This window comes from Prionailurus bengalensis, chromosome B2 (assembly GCF_016509475.1).
Source record: "Prionailurus bengalensis isolate Pbe53 chromosome B2, Fcat_Pben_1.1_paternal_pri, whole genome shotgun sequence".
In the NCBI taxonomy this organism is placed as follows: Eukaryota; Metazoa; Chordata; class Mammalia; order Carnivora; family Felidae; genus Prionailurus; species Prionailurus bengalensis.
In genome coordinates this window covers 50,723,604-50,746,595 of record NC_057349.1, presented here as the reverse complement: position 1 = coordinate 50,746,595, position 22,992 = coordinate 50,723,604, and the positions used below count along the sequence as shown (strand labels likewise).

General features: G+C 40.9%; 1 protein-coding gene across 8 annotated transcripts in view; it reads left to right on the top strand.

Annotated features, from left to right (window-relative positions):
• KLHL31 (kelch like family member 31) overlaps positions 1-22,992 on the top strand; it is a 129,943-nt gene that overhangs the window by 9,146 nt on the left and 97,805 nt on the right. For 7 of the 8 annotated variants that reach the window (XR_006298957.1, XR_006298955.1, XR_006298958.1 and 4 more), the window contains exons 2-3: positions 5,438-6,642; positions 8,361-9,099. Coding sequence is in view for 1 of the 8 variants with exons in the window: in XM_043591665.1 (XP_043447600.1) it covers positions 5,471-6,642; positions 8,361-9,093 (1,905 nt within the window). In the remaining 7 variants the exon portion in view is untranslated. Of the gene's footprint in view, positions 1-5,437; positions 6,643-8,360; positions 12,976-22,992 lie in introns of those variants that run through there. The other variant, XM_043591665.1, reaches the window with a different exon arrangement.

Sequence of the window (22,992 nt, the reverse complement as noted above, 5' to 3'; positions counted from 1 at the left end):
AGTTAAATTCTCACAGGCTACAGAAGTTAATATTTACCATTTCACATGAAATGTAGTAACCTTGCAACCATATAGATTCACCTACCATCACCCCACCCTTTATGCTGTAATTGTTGTATGTGCTACATCTAGAAATATTAGAAACCCCGCAAGACAATTTATCAATTTTGCTTTGAAGAGTTGTATGAATTTTAAAGAAGTTTAGAGGGAAAAAAAAGTCTTTTATATGCATCCAGATATTTATCATTTCTGATACTTTTCATTCCTTCCTGAAGATCTAAATTTCCACTGAGTTCCCCTTTGAGGATCTCTTTTTCCCAGAATTCCCAGCTCACTTTGCAGTGGATGTGATTGCCACAAACTGTCCTCTGGTTCTTCAATGCAGCGATACTTACTGTTGGAGGTGTAGCTGCCCCGTGAAGTGCCAGTTGCAATCTGCTCTTAGGCAAAAAGCCATCAACAAAACAAAACAACCCACAAAAAAACCACCCCAAAACTTTGCAAGGGTAAGGGAACTCATCCTATGCTATTTCTTTTTTCCAACTCTTGACTCCTCTACAAAATCACCCTGCCTTTATTTTTTTTAAGTTTATTTATTTATTTTGAGTCTCTGAGAGAGCACAAGCAGATGAGGGGCAGAGAGAGAGAGAGGGAGACAGAGAATACCATGCAGGCTCTGTCCGCACTGTCAGCACAGAGCCCAATGCAGGGCTTGAACTCAGGAGCTGTGAGATCATGACCTGAGCAGAAATCAAGAGCTGGAGGCTTAACGATCTGAGCCCCCCAGGCACCGCACATCCTGCTTTTTGTACTCCCTACAGTCACTTGATAGTTTCCCCTGCTTCTCCCCGCCCCCCCCCAATCCACAACTTCCCACCCTCACCCCTAGAGCTGCTTGTTAAATTGAAGCAGTCCTTCTGTAGAGGCTGAGGTGTTCACGACAATACCAGATGATACTCCTACAGGCAGAGAGGGAGCTAGTCAGCAATTTATCAGACTTTATTAAGGATACTTGAGATTCCTCAATTAAGTGTGATATAGGAGAGTAACAATGTAGAAAAGGAAGATTTAAAACTGGCAATCATATATTATTGCTCCCAGGGTCCACTGGTCACCCTTTCCTTTGGAATTCCCTGCTGGCCCTTTGTCTCCAGAGCCCCATAATATTGCTGCTTTGTTGAAGCTAGATTTTCTCTTTTCTTCAGAAACCTCATGATTATACCCTGTCACTGAGACAAGAATGATTCAGTACGGTATACCAGTTGTTAAAATAGTGAGATCCTTCCGTACAGAGTTGATCCTTCTGTATATCTGGATATTTGCTGCCCTGACCTCCCCCTGATTCCCTCCCACCCCTCCAGCCTTCTCCAAGAAGCCCCTGGGCCCCACTGTTATCCAGCAACTGATGCCTTACACAGAGTGCTCCAGGGAAGCCTCTGGAACTCAGCTCCAGAATCCATGCTATTAAGTAGGCGCCTGTGAATCCATGCTATTTAGTAGGCGCCCTGTTTTATCAGTTGTTGAATATCTTAAGATATTTAAGATATCCTATATGCTACCAATGAATACAGTAGTCACCCGTTATCCACAGGGGATATCTTCCAAGACCCCCGGTGATGCCTAAAACTGCAAATAGTACTGAAGTTTATATATACATACATACATATATATATATATATATATATGCGCGCCTATATACATACACACACTCTATGTTTTTTCCTATATATACATACCTTGGATAAAGTTTATAAATTAGGCACAGTAAGAGATTAACAACAACAATAATAAAATAGAATAACTATAACAACATACCATAATCCAAGCTATGTGAATGTGCTCTCTCTTAAAATATCTTACTGTACCTTACTCACCCTTCTTGTGATGCTGTGAGATGATAAAATGCTTACGTGACAAGATGAAGTGAGGTGAATGACATAGGCGTTGTGATGTAGCATTTAAGCTACTATTGGTCTTCTGTCCAGAAGGACATCATCTGCCTCCGGACCACAGCTGACCATGAGTAATGGAAAGAGAGGAAAGCAAAACCACAGATAAAAAGGGGACTACTGTAATCATTTAATGATAGATGAACGGAATATTTACCTTTTCGGTCTAAAACATTGATACTACTCTTCAAGCTCAGGATTTCCTCCAAAATAATGAGTGATTATAAGCCCAACATTCATGGGAATAAAAAATTGACCAAAGGGGCTCTTCCAAGAAAATAGACCAGGCTTTTCCCAAAGACATTGGTGCTTCTACTCCAGATGGTAGAAACTGATGTTTTAAAAAAATTATTGTGTTTACCTAGTTACTTGTTGCCATTTTATACTTGTATGCCTTGTCTGTCTAACATAAATTACATATTGTATTACTCCATCACTCCCAGCACAGTGCTGCCCAGACAGCAGTAGGTGTCTGATAAGTACTTGCTGAACAAAATTTTTACATTTCCCCAGAAAAATCCATCAAGAGGACACTAACCACCTAAGTCAAAGGCATTTGAAGACTAAACTGATGCAGGTTTGGAAATCTATTTCACAAGGTCAGGATGCATCTGGCATTGCTTGCAGGAAAGAATGAAGCAGGACATATGTGCTGCCGTCTTGTAAACAAATATAAATATGAATATCACAATCTGAACTTAATGAGGAGGACAAAAGGCCCTGGCAAAGAGATGGATCTTCTCTGTTTCCCACGTACTTGCTATGATTCTTCTACATCAAAGGAATAAGGACAAACAAAATAAAAAGGTTATGGAATTCTTAACATATATTCCAGTAATTAAATTGAAGGCCTTTCAAGAAGGATCAAAGCCAAGTTTTACCCTTCAGAATGAATTCAACAGTGAGACTTAAAAGACACACACACACACACACACAGCCTTCAAAAAACTATGAAATGCCTGAATACCCAAATACCCATCAGTAGGAGAATAATTGCATAAGTTTTATACATCTTTAGTATGGGATGCTATGCAACTATTAGAATGATGTGAATGCATGTGTGTACTGATACGGAAGGAAGTACATAACTTATGGTAGGTGAGAAAAAACAAACTGCTGAATAATACAGCATCAATGTGTTTTGATGTAAGTTCTCACATAGTGGTATGCTGGAGCTGACTTGTACTGGCTTCTGAAAGCCAACTGTTACATTTTCAGGAATTTGACAAGATGATTGTTAAGCAGTGGATAGCTTAAAAGCAGCTACAATGAGTGTATTTGCACTAAAGAAATCCATACCTTACAAAGAAGGACTTTTTCACCTTTAAGAGAGCTGGTTTAGGGGCGCCTGGGTGGCGCAGTCGGTTAAGCGTCCGACTTCAGCCAGGTCACGATCTCGCGGTCCGTGAGTTCGAGCCCCGCGTCGGGCTCTGGGCTGATGGCTCAGAGCCTGGAGCCTGTTTCCGATCCTGTGTCTCCCTCTCTCTCTGCCCCTTCCCCGTTCATGCTCTGTCTCTCTCTGTCCCAAAAATAAATAAACGTTGAAAAAAAATTTAAAAAAAAAAAAAAAAAAAAGAGAGCTGGTTTATCAACACATCACTGCTCAAAAACATGCAAATATAAGTTTGTATAAGCTTATCCAATTATCTGGAATAATATCTACCAAAGTGAGTTGTTGATTTATGAATACTGATTTTGCAATCTTAAAAATTAAAAAAAAAAACAGTAATCTCACAAAAAAGTGAATACTACCATCCTGGTGTAAATAAAACCCACTGAAAAGTCCAAATATAACATCTTCTGGTGACTAAGCTCAATATTTTTAAAAAGTCTAAAACAGTTTAATTAATTATATTTTAAGGGCTCAGCATGTATTTGTTAAACTTAGTATATTTCAAGTCTGTTTAATACTAAAGCTTAAATCACCTTAAAGGTTCAGAGCCACTTCATATCGGTTTAAACTGGCTCAAATATTTATAACATTGATAATGGAAAATGGATACTATCCATATAAATATATCTTTAAGAGGATAATACTCTATGAGGCACATTCCTAGATTTAGATTTAGCATCAAAGACTGTATCAATCATACTCCCATCAATAATGTGTGTGGAGAGCACCACACCAGTATCTGATATACGAAGATTAAAAAATATTTTAACCATCTGATAAGCAAAATGAATCCACAAAAAAATAAAAAGGATTTCTGTATTTCAGTTGACAGTTCCCTGATTATAATTAGTTTAGCTTTAAAAAATGTATTGATCAACTATTTGTATTTTCTGTGAACAATCTAGTTACCTAGTCATAGTCTTTGATAATTTTTAATTGGATTACTTTTTTATTGTTAATTAATTGTTGGAGTTCTTTAAATATCATGTTAATTAACTTATTATCTGTCAAGAGTGTTACAATTTTTAAAAAGGTGGGGTGTGCCTGGGTGGCTCAGAGGTTAAGCATCCAATTTTTTGTTTTGGTTCAGGTCATGATCTCACAGTTCTTAAGATCAAGCCCGCTTGGGATTCTCTCTCTCCCTCTCTATCTGCCTCTCCCTGACTTGCGTGCACACACTCTCTCTCTAAAAATAAATAAATAAACATTGAAAAAAGAATGTGACAAACATTTTTTAAACATCAATTTCTTGCCTTTTAAATGGCTGGTGTTATTTTATAGTTTCTTTTTTTTTGTATTCAGATATTTCAGTCTTTTCCCCTATGGCTTCTGGATTTGGGATTATGCTTAAGAGGGCCTTTCCTACCCTAAAATTAAAAAAGAAAAAGAAAAAAAACACCTACTTTGCTCTACTTTTTGTACACATTGCATGTGTGTGTATGTGTATGTGTGTGTGTGAGTGTGACTTAGGGATTTCATCCATCTGGAAGTTATTTTAGTGACTATGTAGAGTAGAAGTTAATTGAACTAATGTATCATTACAAATCCTTACTCACTGACTTTTAAATTCCACATTTATTCTAATATATATATATACATTTCACATGGATTCCTGAATTTTAGTATTTTATTGAGGAAAACTTCAGAGTAGTTATAATTCATTTTTTCATGAGAATAAACTAAGCCCTTCAAGTGATGTTTAACTACTATTCTATAAATACTATACAGCTAGAACAGAGAATATTTGATCATTTCTGCTATATAAAATTACTTGGCAGTATAGGTATTGAGAGGTCTCATTTGATAATATAAATCTTTCTAGAATTGTCTTCAGTGCTTGATGCTGAAGCAAACTGTCCATAAAATGTGAATCTGGTTTAATGTGAGTCTTTAAGCCCATTTTTGAGGTTTAATCTACATTATGCTATTAAAAAACTATTATGAAAAAGAAGGTTTTCAGTGTAACATTTCAAAGCCCAATGCACAGTTAAAATAAAACCATGCCTTTCTTTCTTTTCTTTTCTTTTTCTTTCTTTCTTTCTTTCTTTCTTTCTTTCTTTCTTTCTTTCTTTTCTTTTTTTTTTTTTTTTTGTAGCAAAATCTTGCCTGTGACAGTGTGTTTGCCAACATGGCCCCCAAAAAGAAGACTGTCAAAAAGAACAAAGGAGATATCAATGAGATGACCATAATCGTAGAAGATAGCCCCCTAAACAAATTAAATGCTTTGAATGGGCTCCTAGAGGGAGGCAATGGCCTTAACTGCATTTCTTCTGAACTAACAGATGCTTCTTATGGCCCCAATCTCTTGGAAGGCTTAAGTAGAATGAGGCAGGAGAACTTCCTTTGCGACTTAGTCATTGGCACCAAAACCAAATCTTTTGATGTTCACAAGTCAGTGATGGCTTCATGCAGTGAATACTTTTACAACATCCTAAAAAAAGACCCATCTACCCAAAGGGTGGATCTCAATGATATCTCACCACTAGGCCTGGCTACTGTCATCGCGTATGCCTACACCGGAAAGCTGACTCTCTCCTTGTACACGATAGGAAGCATTATTTCTGCTGCTGTTTATCTTCAGATCCACACCCTTGTAAAGATGTGCAGTGATTTTCTGATACGGGAGATGAGTGTTGAGAATTGCATGTACATTGCTAACATTGCTGAAACATACTCTTTGAAAAATGCAAAAGCAGCAACCCAAAAATTTATCCGGGATAACTTCCTTGAATTTGCAGAATCAGATCAGTTTTTGAAACTTACCTTTGAGCAAATTAATGAACTTCTCATAGATGATGACTTACAGTTGCCTTCTGAAATAGTAGCATTCCAGATTGCAATGAAGTGGTTAGAATTTGACCAAAAGAGAGTGAGGTATGCTGCAGATCTTTTGAGCAATATTCGCTTTGGTACCATCTCTGCACAAGACCTGGTCAACTATGTTCAGTCTGTACCAAGAATGATGCAAGATGCTGACTGCCACAAACTTCTCGTAGATGCTATGAACTACCACTTACTTCCATATCATCAAAACACATTGCAGTCTAGGCGCACGAGAATCCGTGGGGGCTGTCGAGTCCTTGTCACTGTTGGGGGACGTCCAGGCCTCACTGAGAAGTCCCTTAGTAGAGACATCTTGTACAGAGACCCTGAAAATGGATGGAGCAAGCTTACAGAAATGCCAGCCAAGAGTTTTAATCAGTGTGTGGCTGTGATGGACGGATTTCTTTACGTGGCCGGTGGCGAAGACCAGAATGATGCAAGAAATCAAGCCAAGCACGCAGTCAGCAATTTCTGCAGGTATTTGATCCTTTATTAGAAACTCAAATGGTTTAATGTAAGACAGTTTCCCTGACAAGTAAATTAGTCATTTCTGTTAGTTCATTGGCTCAGTAAATCAATAACAATAATCCCACATTACATGTACACAACAGTTCACATTACATAAAGTACATGCATATATAAATAGTGCACTCCAGATTTCTGAATAAGCCTAGGAAATGAGCTGGGAAGATGTGGTTATTCTGATTATACACGTGAGAAATCTGATACCCAGAGAAGTTATACCACTAGTAAGTAGTAATTCACATTTTCTCATTTATAGTATGGCGCCCTTCCCAATGCATTGTTTTTCTGAAAACAAACTAGGTACAAATGTAGTTTTTAACACTAGATGGTAAGAAAGATCACAATAATACAAAATTTATTTTAAGTGACTGTCACTGATGACTGTCAGATTTATAATTGGCAGATACAATGAGATCGTTAAACACGTGACAGGTAATTAATTTTAAACATTTATTTGAGGACTGAATACCTTAGAAAATATCTACATTTTTGATGCATGTAGAAACAGTAAAAGTATAATATAGCCTTCAGAAAATGGAACTCAAATGTCATGTTATTTTTGTATATTTATAATAACTTTCATATATTTGAAATGTCAGAAAGTCATGCTTCTATCATGGTACAAGTACAAAGTCAAACAACTAATGAGCAAGATCTGAAAATTTATACAGCATATCATGAAAAAAATTCTTTATTATTTCATTATAAGTCTGTGTGTCATTTAAATGAATCCAAACAATTAACTGATTTTTGTCCTTTATAAGAGTGGTTAAGCTTTGATTTGGAGGTTAAATGTGACAAAAATGAAGGAACATCAAACTAATGGAAAGAATCTGTGTTTACAATACTTTGGAACTATGTAAACAGTTGAAACAGGTTTTCTATGACTGCTTATTTTCCTCCTGCTGATACCTCTTATTAGGATTCTAGCCACTGCTTTTGCAGTATTGATTTCAATGCCTTGTGGCATAATAACTGTAATATCAAACACTGAAAAAAATATACCTCTAACCTAAAAAATCTTCCCTGCGCAGAGGTGCTAGAAAATAGAAAGGTATCAAAAATTATGCATCTGTTGATGTTTTTGGATATGAGTTTCATTGATCTCATTCTAAACAGATGATAGAAGACTTGGTTGAGTGACTTAGCTTTACTGTTGCAATGGCCAGGACAGGTGTGTAAATGAGAAGGTATTGGTGAGAGATGGAGAAATCCAACTAGCCAACTCCTATCTTAAGCAGTGAGAATGAGCGAGGGATGGCTGGTGTCTGTAGATATGTGGAATTGACGTCAATGTGGCAGTGTTCCCTTTCTGCTTGCCACAAATACCCAGTTTGCACGGCCTCCCCTACATGCATAAATCTTCCCCATGATGGATATTTGAGTATGGAGGAAGAGGAACTAGAAGGTTGGGTTCTGTGGGGACTTCTCCAAGTGACAGCGAGTTTTATAAACGGGAGGAGGAGGAGTCACCAATGCCTACATTGCCTTTTCCAAGTGTCACGCTCTTTTACTGGCTGACACAGAAACACCCAGCCTCCAGGTGAGGGGCTGCGCTCTGTTGGTAGGGAAGCCTCCTTGCAGGAAGTGTCAACATTTCCATTTGTGGACTCACGTGGGTTCTCCAGCTGCCGCCAACAAGGCTGTCACACTTCCTCTGCCATTTTCAGATATGATCCCCGCTTCAACACCTGGATACACCTGGCCAGCATGAACCAGAAGCGCACGCACTTCAGCCTGAGCGTGTTCAACGGGCTCCTTTACGCCGTGGGCGGCCGCAATACCGAAGGCAGTCTGGCCTCGCTGGAATGCTACGTGCCCTCCACCAATCAGTGGCAGCCGAAGACGCCCCTGGAGGTGGCGCGCTGCTGCCACGCCAGCGCGGTCACCGACGGCCGGGTGCTGGTGACCGGCGGGTACATCGGCAGCGCGTACTCGCGCTCGGTGTGCGCGTACGACCCCGCCGGCGACTCGTGGCAGGAGCTGCCGGGCCTGAGCACACCGCGGGGCTGGCACTGCGCGGTCACTCTGGGCGACAGGGTGTACGTGATGGGGGGTAGCCAGCTGGGGGCGCGCGGGGAGCGCGTGGACGTGCTGGCCGTGGAGTGCTACAGCCCCGCGACTGGCCAATGGAGCTACGCAGCGCCGCTGCTGGTGGGCGTGAGCACGGCGGGCGCCTCGGCGCTGCACGGCCGCGCGTATCTCGTGGGGGGCTGGAACGAGGGCGAGAAGAAATACAAGAAGTGCATCCAGTGCTTCAGCCCGGAGCTCAACGAGTGGATGGAGGACGACGAGTTGCCCGAGGCCACCGTGGGCGTGTCCTGCTGCACCCTCTCGATGCCCAGCAGCGTGACCCGGGAATCCCGAGCCAGCTCAGTGTCCTCCGTGCCAGTCAGTATCTGAACCCAGGTAGATGCGGGGACGCAGGAAGAACAAATAGGCGTTCGTGGGTAACCTTTGAGTTAGCGGAAAGGAAAATATATAACCTTTACTACAGTGGTTGTATCTTAAACTATATCGAGGCCTATGTCTTGGTGGTTTTAAATTCCGGGTATGGCTTAATCTGCCTCTGGGTCTGTTTTTTTTGTTTTTTTGTTTTTTTTTTTCTGTAAGCCGCAAAGAAAAGAAACCACTCCTTTCACCGGCCATTGGGTGGCAGGCAGGATTCATTGCAGGCAGTCTTCCACCAGGGCGTTTTCCCTTCATGCATAGCGGTTACACCCACATCTGAGAATTTTCTTTTACCCTTCAGTAGACGGGAAGCTTATTCGAGTAAGCAGTTTCATGTACAAAAGTTTATCTTCCTCTTTCTCTTTTTCTTTAGGAAGTTAAAAGCATTCATAGCTTTTATTTTAAAATGGAAATCCGTCTATATCCATAAAGACTTAATTCTATATTTAAATGCAGTTTCTTTTTCAATACGTGACTGAGTAAAGAATATTGAAAGGCATCCCGTGACAAAGTCATAAAGCTTAAAACAACGTCTGACTGGAAAGTAACAGGGATTCCTCCCTGTAACTGTCACATTGATACCTTTGGTTTATCCCTTGTTCTCTTTTTCCTCTGTGCCTCAGTCTCCAGTGTAGTTGCTATCAAAAAACACTGCTCTCAAAGAAGAGAACCACTAGTCATTTAGTTTATGGTGTAAATTTAGATCATTTTGTTGTTTTTCCTACAAGTGTTTGCACTTCAACCTTCCTCCCCTATTAAAGGAATTGCAAGTATGATGGGAGCCTTACTCTGACCCTAAAAACTACACCGAGATGCAAACTTGACCCAATGTAAGCCCCAAGAAAGAACACCAAATAAAACTATGGCTGTAAGGATCATTAACTTAAAGCTTATGTAGCCCGAAGGTTATACAACTGGTAACAGTAATGTGATTTCCCTCATTTTTTTTTTTTTTTTTAATGGATGAGAATGAAGGGAACGTTTGGAATTCTTGGGTTTGGCAGTAACATCCTGGTGGTAAATGTCATTGTTTTCCATTTCACAGCAATCCTCTTGATTTCTTAATTAAAAATCTAACACATTTATCTCACATGGAAATATCAAAATAATATACGCCCATTCTGTTATGTATGTTTTCACTTCGTCTGCTCCAAATTAACTTTGCAAATTAAGGTGTATCCACTTGATATCATTTTCTTACATGTTTGCCAAGTTTTGGAGCAAGGGAATGATTGTAGTAAATGATACATATTTTCCTTTCTTATAATTTATCACCTTATTCTTTGATAGTTTCTTTGTTTTGGAGAAGTGGCCTATCAGTTATGGGTTATGTGCAATTAGGTTTTGAAAAATAAAACTATTTAAATGGTTAAACACGGGATACGTGGAAATGTAACTGGGTTCTCATTAATCCCATTTCTCCTACCTTGTGTAGATAGGTTATTGCTAGAGTTACAATATTTATATTTAAAATATTTTATTTGAACTGTGAAAAGTGGTTCATGTAGTACACTTTGTGGAACAATTTTATATCATTGCTCCTTATGAAAAGTTCAATTTCTGTGTATTTAATGGTAACACTTGGGTAAAGCCTACGACACTATAAGTTGAGAACAAGGCATTGTTAATGTAAAAACACTGGGCTGTTTCCTCACCCCACACAGAACATTCAGAGCTTCTCCACGTACAGAGCAAATCTAAAGGTATCTGCTCCCTTGACTCTCTGTTCAGGCTGGAAAGTAAAGCTGTATAAGAAACTAGTTTATGGAGCAAGTTAAATCACTGAGCCCCTTAAGTTGCCATTGTACAAACCACAGATAACCCTTGTCCTTGAAGCATCATTGGGAAAATAAACTTTTCATTTTTAATAAATTATTTTGGCCACAACCCACAAAGCCTGTGTGAGGATGACTATAACATCTTTTAGTTTGATATAAATGTATGTTCTTGTACAGTTGAGATGCCTATAGTATATCACCAATTTTGAGAGAAAAAAAGTGATTTCTTATGGATTATAGGTCATAAGTGGGCAAATAGACATAATTCCTGATGTGCACTAGTAGTGTCTCCCGTTGAGATCCTAGAAGTTCGGTTAAGTGGAGGGCCTATGGCTTGGAATGAAATGAGAATCAATCAGTTGTAACATTTTATCTTGGAAGAATGAGGAGAGATTGACACTAGAGGATTTTTCAGCAATCAGAGCTTGATGAGAGCTTGGTGCAGACACAAAAGTGGCTTTTTAGAGATGAGATTGGAGACATGTTGGAGCTGGGTAAATCATTTGAAATTACCGTGTAATGTATTTTCTACGTTGTTTATTTTAAGACTGAGAAAACCCACGTGTCTGGGCGTACCAGGTTCCTGGGGACGATGCTGCTCTCCCTTCTGTTTCAACAGTTAGGTCCATAAATAAAGACCAATATGAATTTAGGATCCTGGAATTTCTGACATGACAAATTGGTAGGGAGCATGGAACATTAAGTGTTGGTGAAAGTGCTGTGTCCTGAAACATCCCTCACTGACAACTGAAAGACACGAAAGTATGTGGAATCAAACTAATCCGCGTCACTTTTTGCGCACGAGCGAAACGTACTCTTTAACCCTGCCATTGAAGCAGTTGCCCCTAGAACCGCGACGGTTTCTCCATGTTTCCCAACTGGAAAAGCACTTCATTTTCCATGTGTTTAAAGCATTCAATTATACTTTTGGTCTCAGGATCCAACCCTATACCTCCTTTTATTTTTCTGAAAGAAAAGGACGTGTTATTTTTGTAATGCCAACATCCTGTGACTAAATAAAAGCATCAGTTCCGCCTATCAGAGCAATAGCAAGTCACCCAGTAGCTGAAATAAGAAGCTTTCTTTTTCTGAATGGGCCAGAGACCTGATGTGCGAGTCTCAAGGAAACAAGACTGTCATGTGGTCTGTCCGTTGTTAGCGTGCCACTGTCGTCCCTGATGCTCCAGTTGCTTTCGGTGTCATTGAATGAGTTTTGTGTTTACTTTCTCTGTTGTAAGACTGGTTATGAATAGAAGGTCAGTGATGGTACAGATTAATATAATTCTAAACAGTAATTAGATGGTAGCGGGGTGTTACGAGTGAAGAGGTATAATTGAGGCAAGAAGGAAGTGAAAATGTACTGAATGGTTCTATGGTTAAGGCAACACAGCAATTATAGTAAGTGTATTTTACAAATATGCATGTAACCAGAGGCTTCCCTGGAAATATGTAAGTGTTAGAAGGTCAATTTTTTGCTGGTTATCTCGGCCAAATGCCTTCAAAATTTATCCAAGACACTAGATAAAAGAAACTAAAATCACTTCATTTAATTTTTTCCCTGAGTTACAAAGCAATAAGTTTATGTAATCTTCTCTGAATGATTCTTCTGAATTCTTTTCTGAACAAATGTTCTCTGAATGAGCTATATCCCCATCCCAGCCACGGATGAATATGTCTTCTAGCACAAGGCAGCATTATAAGGAATTATTTTTCAGTATGTCTCTTCATATCAGTAAAAACTGTAGCAAAATTTCCTCAATGCTCCTCCCATGGTAATTATGAGAACTAAAGAATCTAAAATATTAAAGATTTACCCTCCAGCACATTCAGAAGATAAAAACCATTTAAATTTCCTTTCCAGAGAATTTGAGATGAAATGCTTGTCTTGGATACTCCTTTTAAAACAACTTTGTATCTAGTCAGCAAATTCTGGCAAAAAAAAAAAAAAATTCTTTGCTTAAAACATTCTGGTACCATATAAGGAACAACAAACTAAAATGTATGTGGTGTCTGTAACCTCATCACTACCAATAAAGCTGCATTCAGTAAGAGCTCAGCCAGTGATCCACGTGGACAGTTTTGTAGTGTCCTTTGTGTGATAACTGGGGTGTGTGGTTTCTTCCTCTAGTTAGTTTTCACGGTGACTCACTTTAGCAAAACACAACAAGAAAACGAAATGAGATGATTGAAGAGCTGTTTCAGCTACTTGAGGACTGGTAAAGGAAAAATGTATTTTTATACATCGAGAGTGATTTGCTTTGTAGCTCAGACAAAAGCCTACGTTTGGTCTGTCTCAGCCCTGACCACTTAGAAGTCATAGATGAAGTGTGGTGGTTTCTAGTCTCGTTCCCACCCTGACCACAGCCAACCTGGCATGGACTCTGGTTCATCATCATTTGCATCGAAACTACATGTTAGGAAATGAAACTGTATTGTTGTGCCAACAAACCCTCACAACCTTACTCTTCCACCTCACCTTCCGAATGAGCAAATGAAATATAACCAACATAAGATGCCCAGTCTTTGATCTGGTTTAGTAAAGAATAACACTCAGTTGAGGCCGTTAGTCATTTCTAGAAAATTCTAAATGGCAGTGATTACTTTTTCTTAAACTTCTCCAAGCTTTGCCACCATGAAAAGAGACTAGAACGGCCCCCAAACAGAAACAGCCTGGTGCCACATTCCCAGTTCTGAGCACACTGGCAGGTGCCCCAGAGTTTCCTTGACTTTTCTTTGAACTCCCACATTTATAACTCCAAGCTTCCCCACCGGTCTGCACTCCCTCCCATGTCCACACACTAGTCCATTTATCCAATTCTTAGCACACGTGAAATTATTTAAAGACACTAATTACATCCAAGGCACTCCAGTATGTATCAAAGGAATAACCATATTGCACGCACTGCGTTTGCAAATTTGATAGACTAGAGACCGAAAGATATTCAAAACTACCTCTAGGCTTTCCCCTCACCAGGGTTGCAGGGGAAGTGGATTAGGAAGTCCATTTCAGGAAAGGGACTTGAAGGAATCCAACCCACACCCTCTAGAAATACTCTTCTTGGCCCTTCTTTTCCTTTCTAGCTACATTCACAAGATGGTCTATGAATGTAGGTGTAGGATGCATTATTCTTTATGCCAATGTCAATCTTCCACCCAGTTTCAGACCAGACATGCTCCTTAAAGAGTGGTGAGGGGGAGGCCCTTTTCCCCAATCTTTTGACAAATACAGTAGTCTCTGGTTAGCCTAAAGATCCTATATCTTCTTTTCTTTTTTTTTTTTTTTCAACGTTTATTTATTTTTGGGACAGAGAGAGACAGATCATGAACGGGGGAGGGGCAGAAAGAGAGGGAGACACAGAATCGGAAACAGGCTCCAGGCTCTGAGCCATCAGCCCAGAGCCTGACGCGGGGCTCGAACTCACAGACCGCGAGATCGTGACCTGGCTGAAGTCGGACGCTTAACCGACTGCTCCACCCAGGCGCCCCCTATATCTTCTTTTCTTATCCCTTTCAGAAAAGCACCTTTTAAAGTCAGTCTGACTCATCCTGGAGAAATTACTATTTAGATTTTGCCTTGATATTCAGTCACAGCTATGGAAGTGACTGCAACTTTCAAAAAAGAAGACCTCTTAAAATTATGATTTATCTAGTGCAGATAAGGGTGATATATCAAAATGGAAGAAATGAGACCTTGATTATAGTGACAAACATTTCTCTTTACCTTACCTCCATCCCCACTGTTGCAACATGTACCCACAGGAGGGAAGTGTCCAGTGATATGAATGGAGGACTTACATCTTTTTATCTAGCTGTTTTTGCTTTGTGCTCACATTTAGGTTATCACTATAGACTCTACATTCAGAAATTCCTTTTCCATCTTGGAGACATCACTACCAACAATTAGGCGGGGGGGGGGGGGGGAGCAACTGAGCAGGATCTGTTTTTGGTGGGCCAGGTATGGAAGTAACCTATGTCAATTCCACCTACATCACTTTGGCCAGAACTAAGCATATGGCTGTACCTAGATACAAGGGAGCTGGAGAAACAGACTTCATGTGAGCCCAAGAGGAAGAAGAAAGGATTTCATACAGTGTTGTCTCTGCACATTGAATGATTACATTTTGGAAACCACTGCTCTCATCTTCCTCCCTGGTTGCCCAGGGAGCAAGGAGCTTCCCAGGCAAACTGCCTCCCCTCAACTTCTGGATGTGGTCACAGCACAGCGGGTTCTCCTCTTTCCCTTTCCTGCCTCATAAGACTTGCACTCAGCTCCTCTGTTGTATCTTGCCTTTTTCTTTCTGAAGAACAAGTCCAGATGACTCTTGCAGCCTTTTCTCAATTCAGGGCCCTAATAGGTCTACAGCATACATTACATGTATTCTGTAAGCCTTGAGAATTGGTATAAATCTGGCTCCCCCAAATCATCAAGGAAACCCATCCAATACCAGAATCACCCCCTCATTCCTCCCTCTTTGGGTCTCCCTGCCCCTCTACTTCTAGAATACTCTAAATTCTTCTTGATTTTACCTCTTCTAAAACAATATTGACTAGAAATCATACATCTGTGATTAAATTCCTCTTACTCCAGTCATACAAGGAAATTCCCAATGCATGATTGTTTGGAGAGAATAGAACACATTATGTAGAGTCTAAAAGAGGAAATACATGGATTTATTCTTTTTTTTTTAATTTTTTTTTCAACGTTAATTTATCTTTGGGACAGAGAGACAGAGCATGAACGGGGGAGGGGCAGAGAGAGAGGGAGACACAGAATCGGAAATAGGCTCCAGGCTCTGAGCCATCAGCCCAGAGCCTGACGCGGGGCTCGAACTCATGGACCGCGAGATCATGACCTGGCTGAAGTCAGACGCTTAACCGACTGCGCCACCCAGGCGCCCCTGGATTTATTCTTAGTAACCACAAGAAGAGAGGATTCCTTAATGAGAAAGGGAGAAAGAAAATGAAATGGCTATAATCTGACCCCCAAGTCTTCTTCCCTAACCTTTATGCAACCTTTCCATTTAATGTAGAGCTCCAAGCTGAGAATTGTTTTATTCTTATTTTTTAAGGTTTATTTATTTACTTTTAAGAGAGAGAGAGAGAGAGCACAAGGAGGGGAAGGACAAAGAGAGAGAGAGGGAGACACAGAATCCAAAGCAGGCTCCAGGCCCTCCGCTGTCAGCACAGAGCCTGATGCGGGGCTTGAACTCATGAACTGTGCGAACATGACCTGAGCCGAAGGCTGACACTTAGCCCACTGAGCCACCCAGGTGCCCCCAAGAGTTTTATTCTATCACAATTTTGCATGTGGGTAACAAAGGAAATTCTGTATGCAGAAAGAATCCTTTCCTTGTTTAGCAAATATTCATTGAACATAACCATGTACCAAGCACACTGTTGGAACACCATTGTGAAAAGGTGCTATGTTTCCCCCAGGGAAAGTGAAGAACCAGAATTCCCATGGGACACTGCTACCTGAAGCATACTCATTTGGGCAGAGGCAACCCTGCGAAGTACAATCATATTAACAGGCATTTACTTATTGCCAAGTTTCGTGCTCCTGAGGTCCTGTGCAGAAGAGAAAGATAAACCTGACTTAGAGCCTGGCCTCACAGAGCCTTTTAGAAGGGGTGAAAGTTGGAGTGTCTTGGTGGCTGAGTCGGTCAAGTGTCCAACTCTTGATTTCAGCTCAGGTTGTGGGATCCCAGGGTCATGAGATCAAGCCCCGCATCGGGCTCTGCGCTAAGCGAATGTAGAGCCTGCTTAAGATTCTCTCTCTCCTTCTCCCAAAAAGAAAGAGAAGCAGAAGAAGGGAAAGAAGGAGAAGTAAAAGTTTTCTAATTGACTACATTTGGACAGTATTCTTTTATTTCCCAACCCCATAGCCCTGATCCTGCTGTGTCTGTCTTTGTCCTGCTCTGTGCTCTCAGAGGCTGACCCCCAGGGACTACATCCTCCAGACTCAGACTCTTTGTTCCATAGGTTGTATTTACCCAGTGAGGCATCAGGAGGAGGTAGAGGGCAGAAGAGAGTGGTTGGGGCATCTCTTTCCTGTCCTTCCGGGCTTCTGCACTGCACTCTGGCCACTGCTGCAACTCTCTGCAACTACTGCTTCTTCTGGGCGAGCCCCCCTCCCTGCCTCCACCTCTCACACACAACACGTCACAGCCCTGCAGCTCCTGGATATTTCCTTGCCAGTTTATGTACATTCTGCCACCCCTTTCAGAATACGTTCCTTCAAAGTGAGAACACTGTCTCCCCTGTTCACTGCTGTACCTCTAGTGTCCAGAACAATTCTTGGTGTACAGCCAGGGTATCAGTATTTTTTGTTGAGTGAATGGATGAATGAATGAATGAAATGATAAAACCATCATGACTTACTGCTTGCCAGATTCCTATTCTAATGATACTTATTCAATCAGTAAATACTTACTGTGTATCTATGATACTCAAATCGCTTTCCCTTACCCCGGAAGAGGTGAGCACAAGTACCATACAAGACCATGAAAATAGGTCTTCTCTAAACGAATGGCAGCCAAGAGTTACATTGTCAAGAAACAGTACAGGTGGAAGGAATTATCCAGCCAAACCTTTACTGTACATTTCTGTTTTTTAAAAAATCTCTCAGGGGCACCTGGGTGGCTCAGTCGGTTAAGCGTCCGACTTCAGCTCAGGTCACGAGCTCGTGGGTTCAAGCTCCAGGTCCTCCTCTGTGTTGACAGCTCAGAGCCTGGAGCTGCTTTGGATTCTGTGTCTCCCTCTCTCTCTGCCCCTCCCCTACTTGTGCTCTCTCTCTCTCTCTCAAAAATAAATAAACATTAAAAAAAGAAAGAAACATTTGTAAAAAAAATCTCAAAAGATTGAAAATATTTATATAGTTATTTTACCATTAAACTTTCTAAAATCTCATTGCTTTCTCTCTATAATTGCCAAATCTTTAAAAGCAAATTAGGACTAGTTTCAGCATTTAGCTGGTAACTGTTTATTTAGTGTATTTATTTAGTAATAAATATTTAGTGTCCATATTTAAACTGTTTATTCAATATAGTTATGTATAGACATACATACATTTGATGGAATACATATATTGGTATTTATGTATATATCCATATTTATATACAGTCTATCAAATGATGTGCATATATGTGTATATTTAGTAAGCACTAAAACACCAGCTAAGGGCTGAAACTAATCCTATTATAAATATATATACATATGTGTGTGTGTGAGTGCGCATGTGTATATATATATGTATGTATGTATATACATGTATATATATATATATGTGCGCATGTGTATATATATATATGTATGTATATACACGTATATATATATATATGGTTTCAACATATAAATTTCAGGGGACACATTCAGTCTGTAACAGTATAACTATATATATATGTTATACATATATATATGTTATATATATGTAGATATGTTATATATATGTATATATAACATATATATGTTATACATATATATATATAGTTATACTGTTACAGACTGAATGTGTCCCCTGAAATTTATATGTTGAAACCATATATGATGACATTTGGAGGTGGGGCCTTTGGGAGGTACTTAGGTCATGAGGGTGGAGTCCCATGATGGGATCAGTGTCCCCAGAGAAGAGGAAGAGTCAGCTCTCTCTGCCACGTGAGGATACAAATTAGAAGACGGCCATCTGTAAACCAGGAAGAGGGCCTTTGCCCAGAATCCAACCACACTGGTACCCTTATTTCAGATTTTCAGCCTCCGGAACTGTGAGAAATAAAGAGTTGTTTAAGGCACCTGGTCTATGGTATTTTATTATGGTGGTCTCAGCCCAAGCAGACTAAGAGACAAAGATAGGGAGATAAAGAGAGACAGAGACATACCTGTATTTATATCTTATCATGTCACTACATGCTTGCATCCTGAGATTTACAGCCGTTCTGACTCCAACACCTTACTTTACATGACAGCTAAATGAGTTCATAGGTAACGTTCAGTTCTATAAATACTTCTTGAGGGCAGCTGTGTTCGTGGTCACATGTAGGAACCTGAGAAGTTTGGAGCCTACCCATTGATGCCCAGAGGACTTCTTCTGATTCAGGAATGAGAGATAAATAGAGGGACTCCTGGGAGCAGGGTCCCTGCAGCCCGAACCCCGGCACCTTTCAGAACCCCAGAGCAGCCTCCATCAGTGGTTCTGTCTTTCAAGTTTAAAGATACAGAGGGCAAGGCAGAGTCCTGAACAATGAACAGTAAGGCTCTAGGCCTGAGCACAGAGCCTGCTTTGGATCCTCTGCCCCCCCTCTCTCTGACCTCCCCCTGCTCATGCTCTCTCAAAATTAAATAAAACATTAAAAAAATAAATAAAAAGATAAAACGTTGCAAATTCCACTGAGAGGGAGATCTGCCTGTCCTTCAGAGACACAACACGGAAGCATACTTCTGAAAGTGATGTGAGCGATGGGAGACTGACCCTGGGCAACCTTGGGAGCCATGCGCTGAAAGTGAGAAGGCCATTGGAAGAGAGTCTCCCTGTGGAATGCTTGCATTGAATGGGGACAAATTGGCTCCACTGAAAATCCCCAAAATACTAAGACATTGTCTGTCTCAGTCCCACCTTGATTCCTCCTGAATTCTTCCCGTTGAAATCCAGCTCTGTAAGCTAGTACCTTTGGTGAAGCCCTCTGTCCTCTGCGGCCACCCCCACCCCCACCCCCAGCCTGCACTGACCAAACACAGAAGAGAGAGGAAGCCTTCAGGGGTGGTAACTCCCTGTGATGTCTGTAGGGAGATCAGGGCTCTGGGCTGCAGAAGGAAACTTTAAATCAGAAGAGTGAGCATCACCCAGGGCTGGGGGGATGTGAGTCCTCTGCTGCAGTGGGTGCCACCATTATGCCCTGACACACACAGCCTGGGTTCTGGCACAGCATGGCTGTGATGCCTCCTAGGTTTGCTGTAGGGATTTTGCTGTAGGTTTGCAGGTGGAGCCTAGAGAGGCCAGTGCTCACAGGCTGGTCTTCTCTGGCTGCATCAGCCTTTTCCATAGCCTCCTCAGTGCACCATACAAATAATTTTTTTGTGCACTTGCTCTCTGCTTGGGCAGAGCAAAGTTACAAACCCTGGCCTCCCCCTCTCCCAGTCCCACTAATGGTCTGTCCTGGATTGAGGCAGTTGTTTGGGTGAGAGGTGGCACACTTTGCAGGGGCCTGTGCCAGTCATGTGGCTCAGAGGATACTAGCAACCAGAGGTGGCACTGTGGGACCCTTTGGAGCGACGGAGGGCCTGCTGACTGCCACAACAATGACTTCCCGGCAGTCCTGAGCAGCTGTGTTGTGCTCTGCCAGGCTTGTCGGAACACTGGAGACAATGCCCAGTTCTCTCTGGGTTTTCTCATGGTTTTGGCATTGGCTCTTTATAGTAAAGAGCCCATGTTCTTTAAAGAGGGGGAAAAGAACTAGGCAAAAGATCATCTGCCCCAGGGTGGAAGAATATGGCAAAGTCAGGGAGAAGACTGGTCTGCTCACAAGACCAAGAAGGACTCAAGTCACCACCAGTGGAGGTGAGTCCTCTGATGGGCCAAGCACCATATTCGGCAGCCCTTGACTGAAAGCTGAGCAAGTTCATCTCTTCTCTAGAGGATACAGCAGACCTTCCTGACAGATCATAGAAAAGTGAGACACCTATGGGGCACCCGGGTGGCTCAGTTGGTAAAGCGTCCGACTCTTGATTTTGCCCTAGGTCATGATCTCATGATTTATAAGTTCAAGCCCCACATGGGGCTCCATGCTGACAGTGCAGAGCCTGCTTGGGATTCTCTCTCTCTCTCTCTCTCTCTCTCTCTCTCTGTCTCTCCTCCTCCCTGCTCTTGCTCTCTTTCTCTCTCAAAATAAATAAACTTAAAAAAAAAACCTTAAAAGCGAGACACCCAAACTTTCATTTCATTTCATGGAATAATAAAGACTCGCCTTCAAGGACAGACACATGGTCACTTGCAGATGATTCAAAATCCCTCCAGTCCCTAGTAACTCACATCAAACTATGCCTTTATTTTTTTTAAACCATCAGTGGTAAGATGTATTTGTTCTTTAGGTAAAGGAGAAAAGGACCAAGGTAAAAGCCATGTTGAAATTTACAAATATGACCCATTTAAAGAGGTTAGGAAAATCTCACAGCAAGAGCAGTCAAGCTTTTCTAATACAAGGATATGGCTTGCATAGAATATTTCCCATTAAATTACAACAATCACCCAAGCCCTAAAATTTGAGAAATAAAAAGATTTTAGGTAGTGCAGTTGATCCATGTTGATCCACAGAGGATGTGGATAATAGTCTTGGAAAATACAGGTAACAACTGAAGGTTAGGTAGTACAAATTTCCACTTTATTTACTTTTGTGTGTTTGTGTGTTGGGGAAAAGCAAGCTCATTTTATTTTATTTATTTTATTTTTATGGATTTTATTTTATTTTATTTTTTTAATTTACATCCAAGTTAGCATATAGTGCAACAATGATTTCAGGAGTAGATTCCTCAATGCCCCTTACCCATTTAGCCCATCCCCCTCCCACATCCCCTCCAGTAACTCTCTGTTTGTTCTCCATATTTAAGAGTCTCTTATGTTTTGTCCCCCTCCCTGTTTTTATATTTTTGCTTCCCTTCCCTTGTATTCATCTATTCTGTGTCTTAAAGTCCTTATATGAGGGAAGTCATATATTTGACCTTCTCTGTCTAATTTTGCTTAGCATAATACCCTCCAGTTCCAACCACATAGTTGCAAATGGCAGGATTTCATTCTTTTTGATTGCCAAATAATACTCCATTGTATGTATATGTGTGTATATATATATATATATATATATATATACCATATTTTCTTTATCCATTCATCCATCGGTGGACATTTGGGCTCTTTCCATACTTTGGCTACTGTCAATAGTGCTGTTATAAACATTGGGGTGCATGTGCCCCTTCGAACAGCATAACTGTATCCCTTGGTAAATACCTATTAGTGCAATTGCTGGGTCATAGGAAAGTTCTGTTTTTAATTTTTTGAGGAACCTCCATGCTGCTTTCCAGAGTGATTGCACCAGTTTGCATTCCCACCAGCAGTGCAAAAGAGATCCTCTTTCTCCACATCCTCACCAACATCTGTTGTTGCCTGAGTTGTTAATGTTAGCCATTCTGATAAGTGTGAGGTGGTATCTCATTGTGGTTTTGATTTGTATTTCCCTGATGATGAGTGATGTTGAGCACTTTTTCATGTGTCAGTTGGCCATCTGGATGTCTTCTTTGGAGACGTGTCTATACATGTCTTTTGCCCATTTCTTTACTGGATTATTTGTTTTTTGGGTGTTGAGTTGGATAAGTTTTCTATAGATTTTGGATACTACCCTTTATCTGATATGTCCTTTGCAAATATCTTCTCCCGTTCCATCGGTTGTCTTTTAGTTTTGCCGATTGTTTCCTTCGCTGTGCAGAAAGTTTTTATTTTTTTTTTTTTTTTTAATTTTTTTTCAACGTTTATTTATTTTTGGGACAGAGACAGAGCATGAACGGGGGAGGGGCAGAGAGAGAGGGAGACACAGAATCGGAAACAGGCTCCAGGCTCCGAGCCATCAGCCCAGAGCCCGACGCGGGGCTCGAACTCACAGACCGCGAGATCGTGACCTGGCTGAAGTCGGATGCTTAACCGACTGCGCCACCCAGGCGCCCCAGAAAGTTTTTATTTTGATGAGGTCCCAGTAGTTCCTTTTTGCTTTGGTTTCCCTTGTCTCTGGAGACTTGTTGAGTAAGAAGTTGCTGCAGCTGAGGTCAAAAGAAGTTTTTGCCTGCTTTCTCCTCGAGAATTTTGATGGCTTCCTGTCTTACATTTAGGTCTTTCATCCATTTTGAGGTTATTTTTGTGTATGGTGTTAAGAAAGTGGTCCACGTTCATTTTTCTGCATGTCGCTGTCCAGTTTTCCCAGCAGCACCACTTGCTGAAGAGACTGTCTTTATTCCATTGGATATTCGTTCCTGCTTAGTCAAAGATTAGTTGGCAATATGTTTGTGGGTCCATTTCTGGGTTCTCTATTCTGCTCCATTG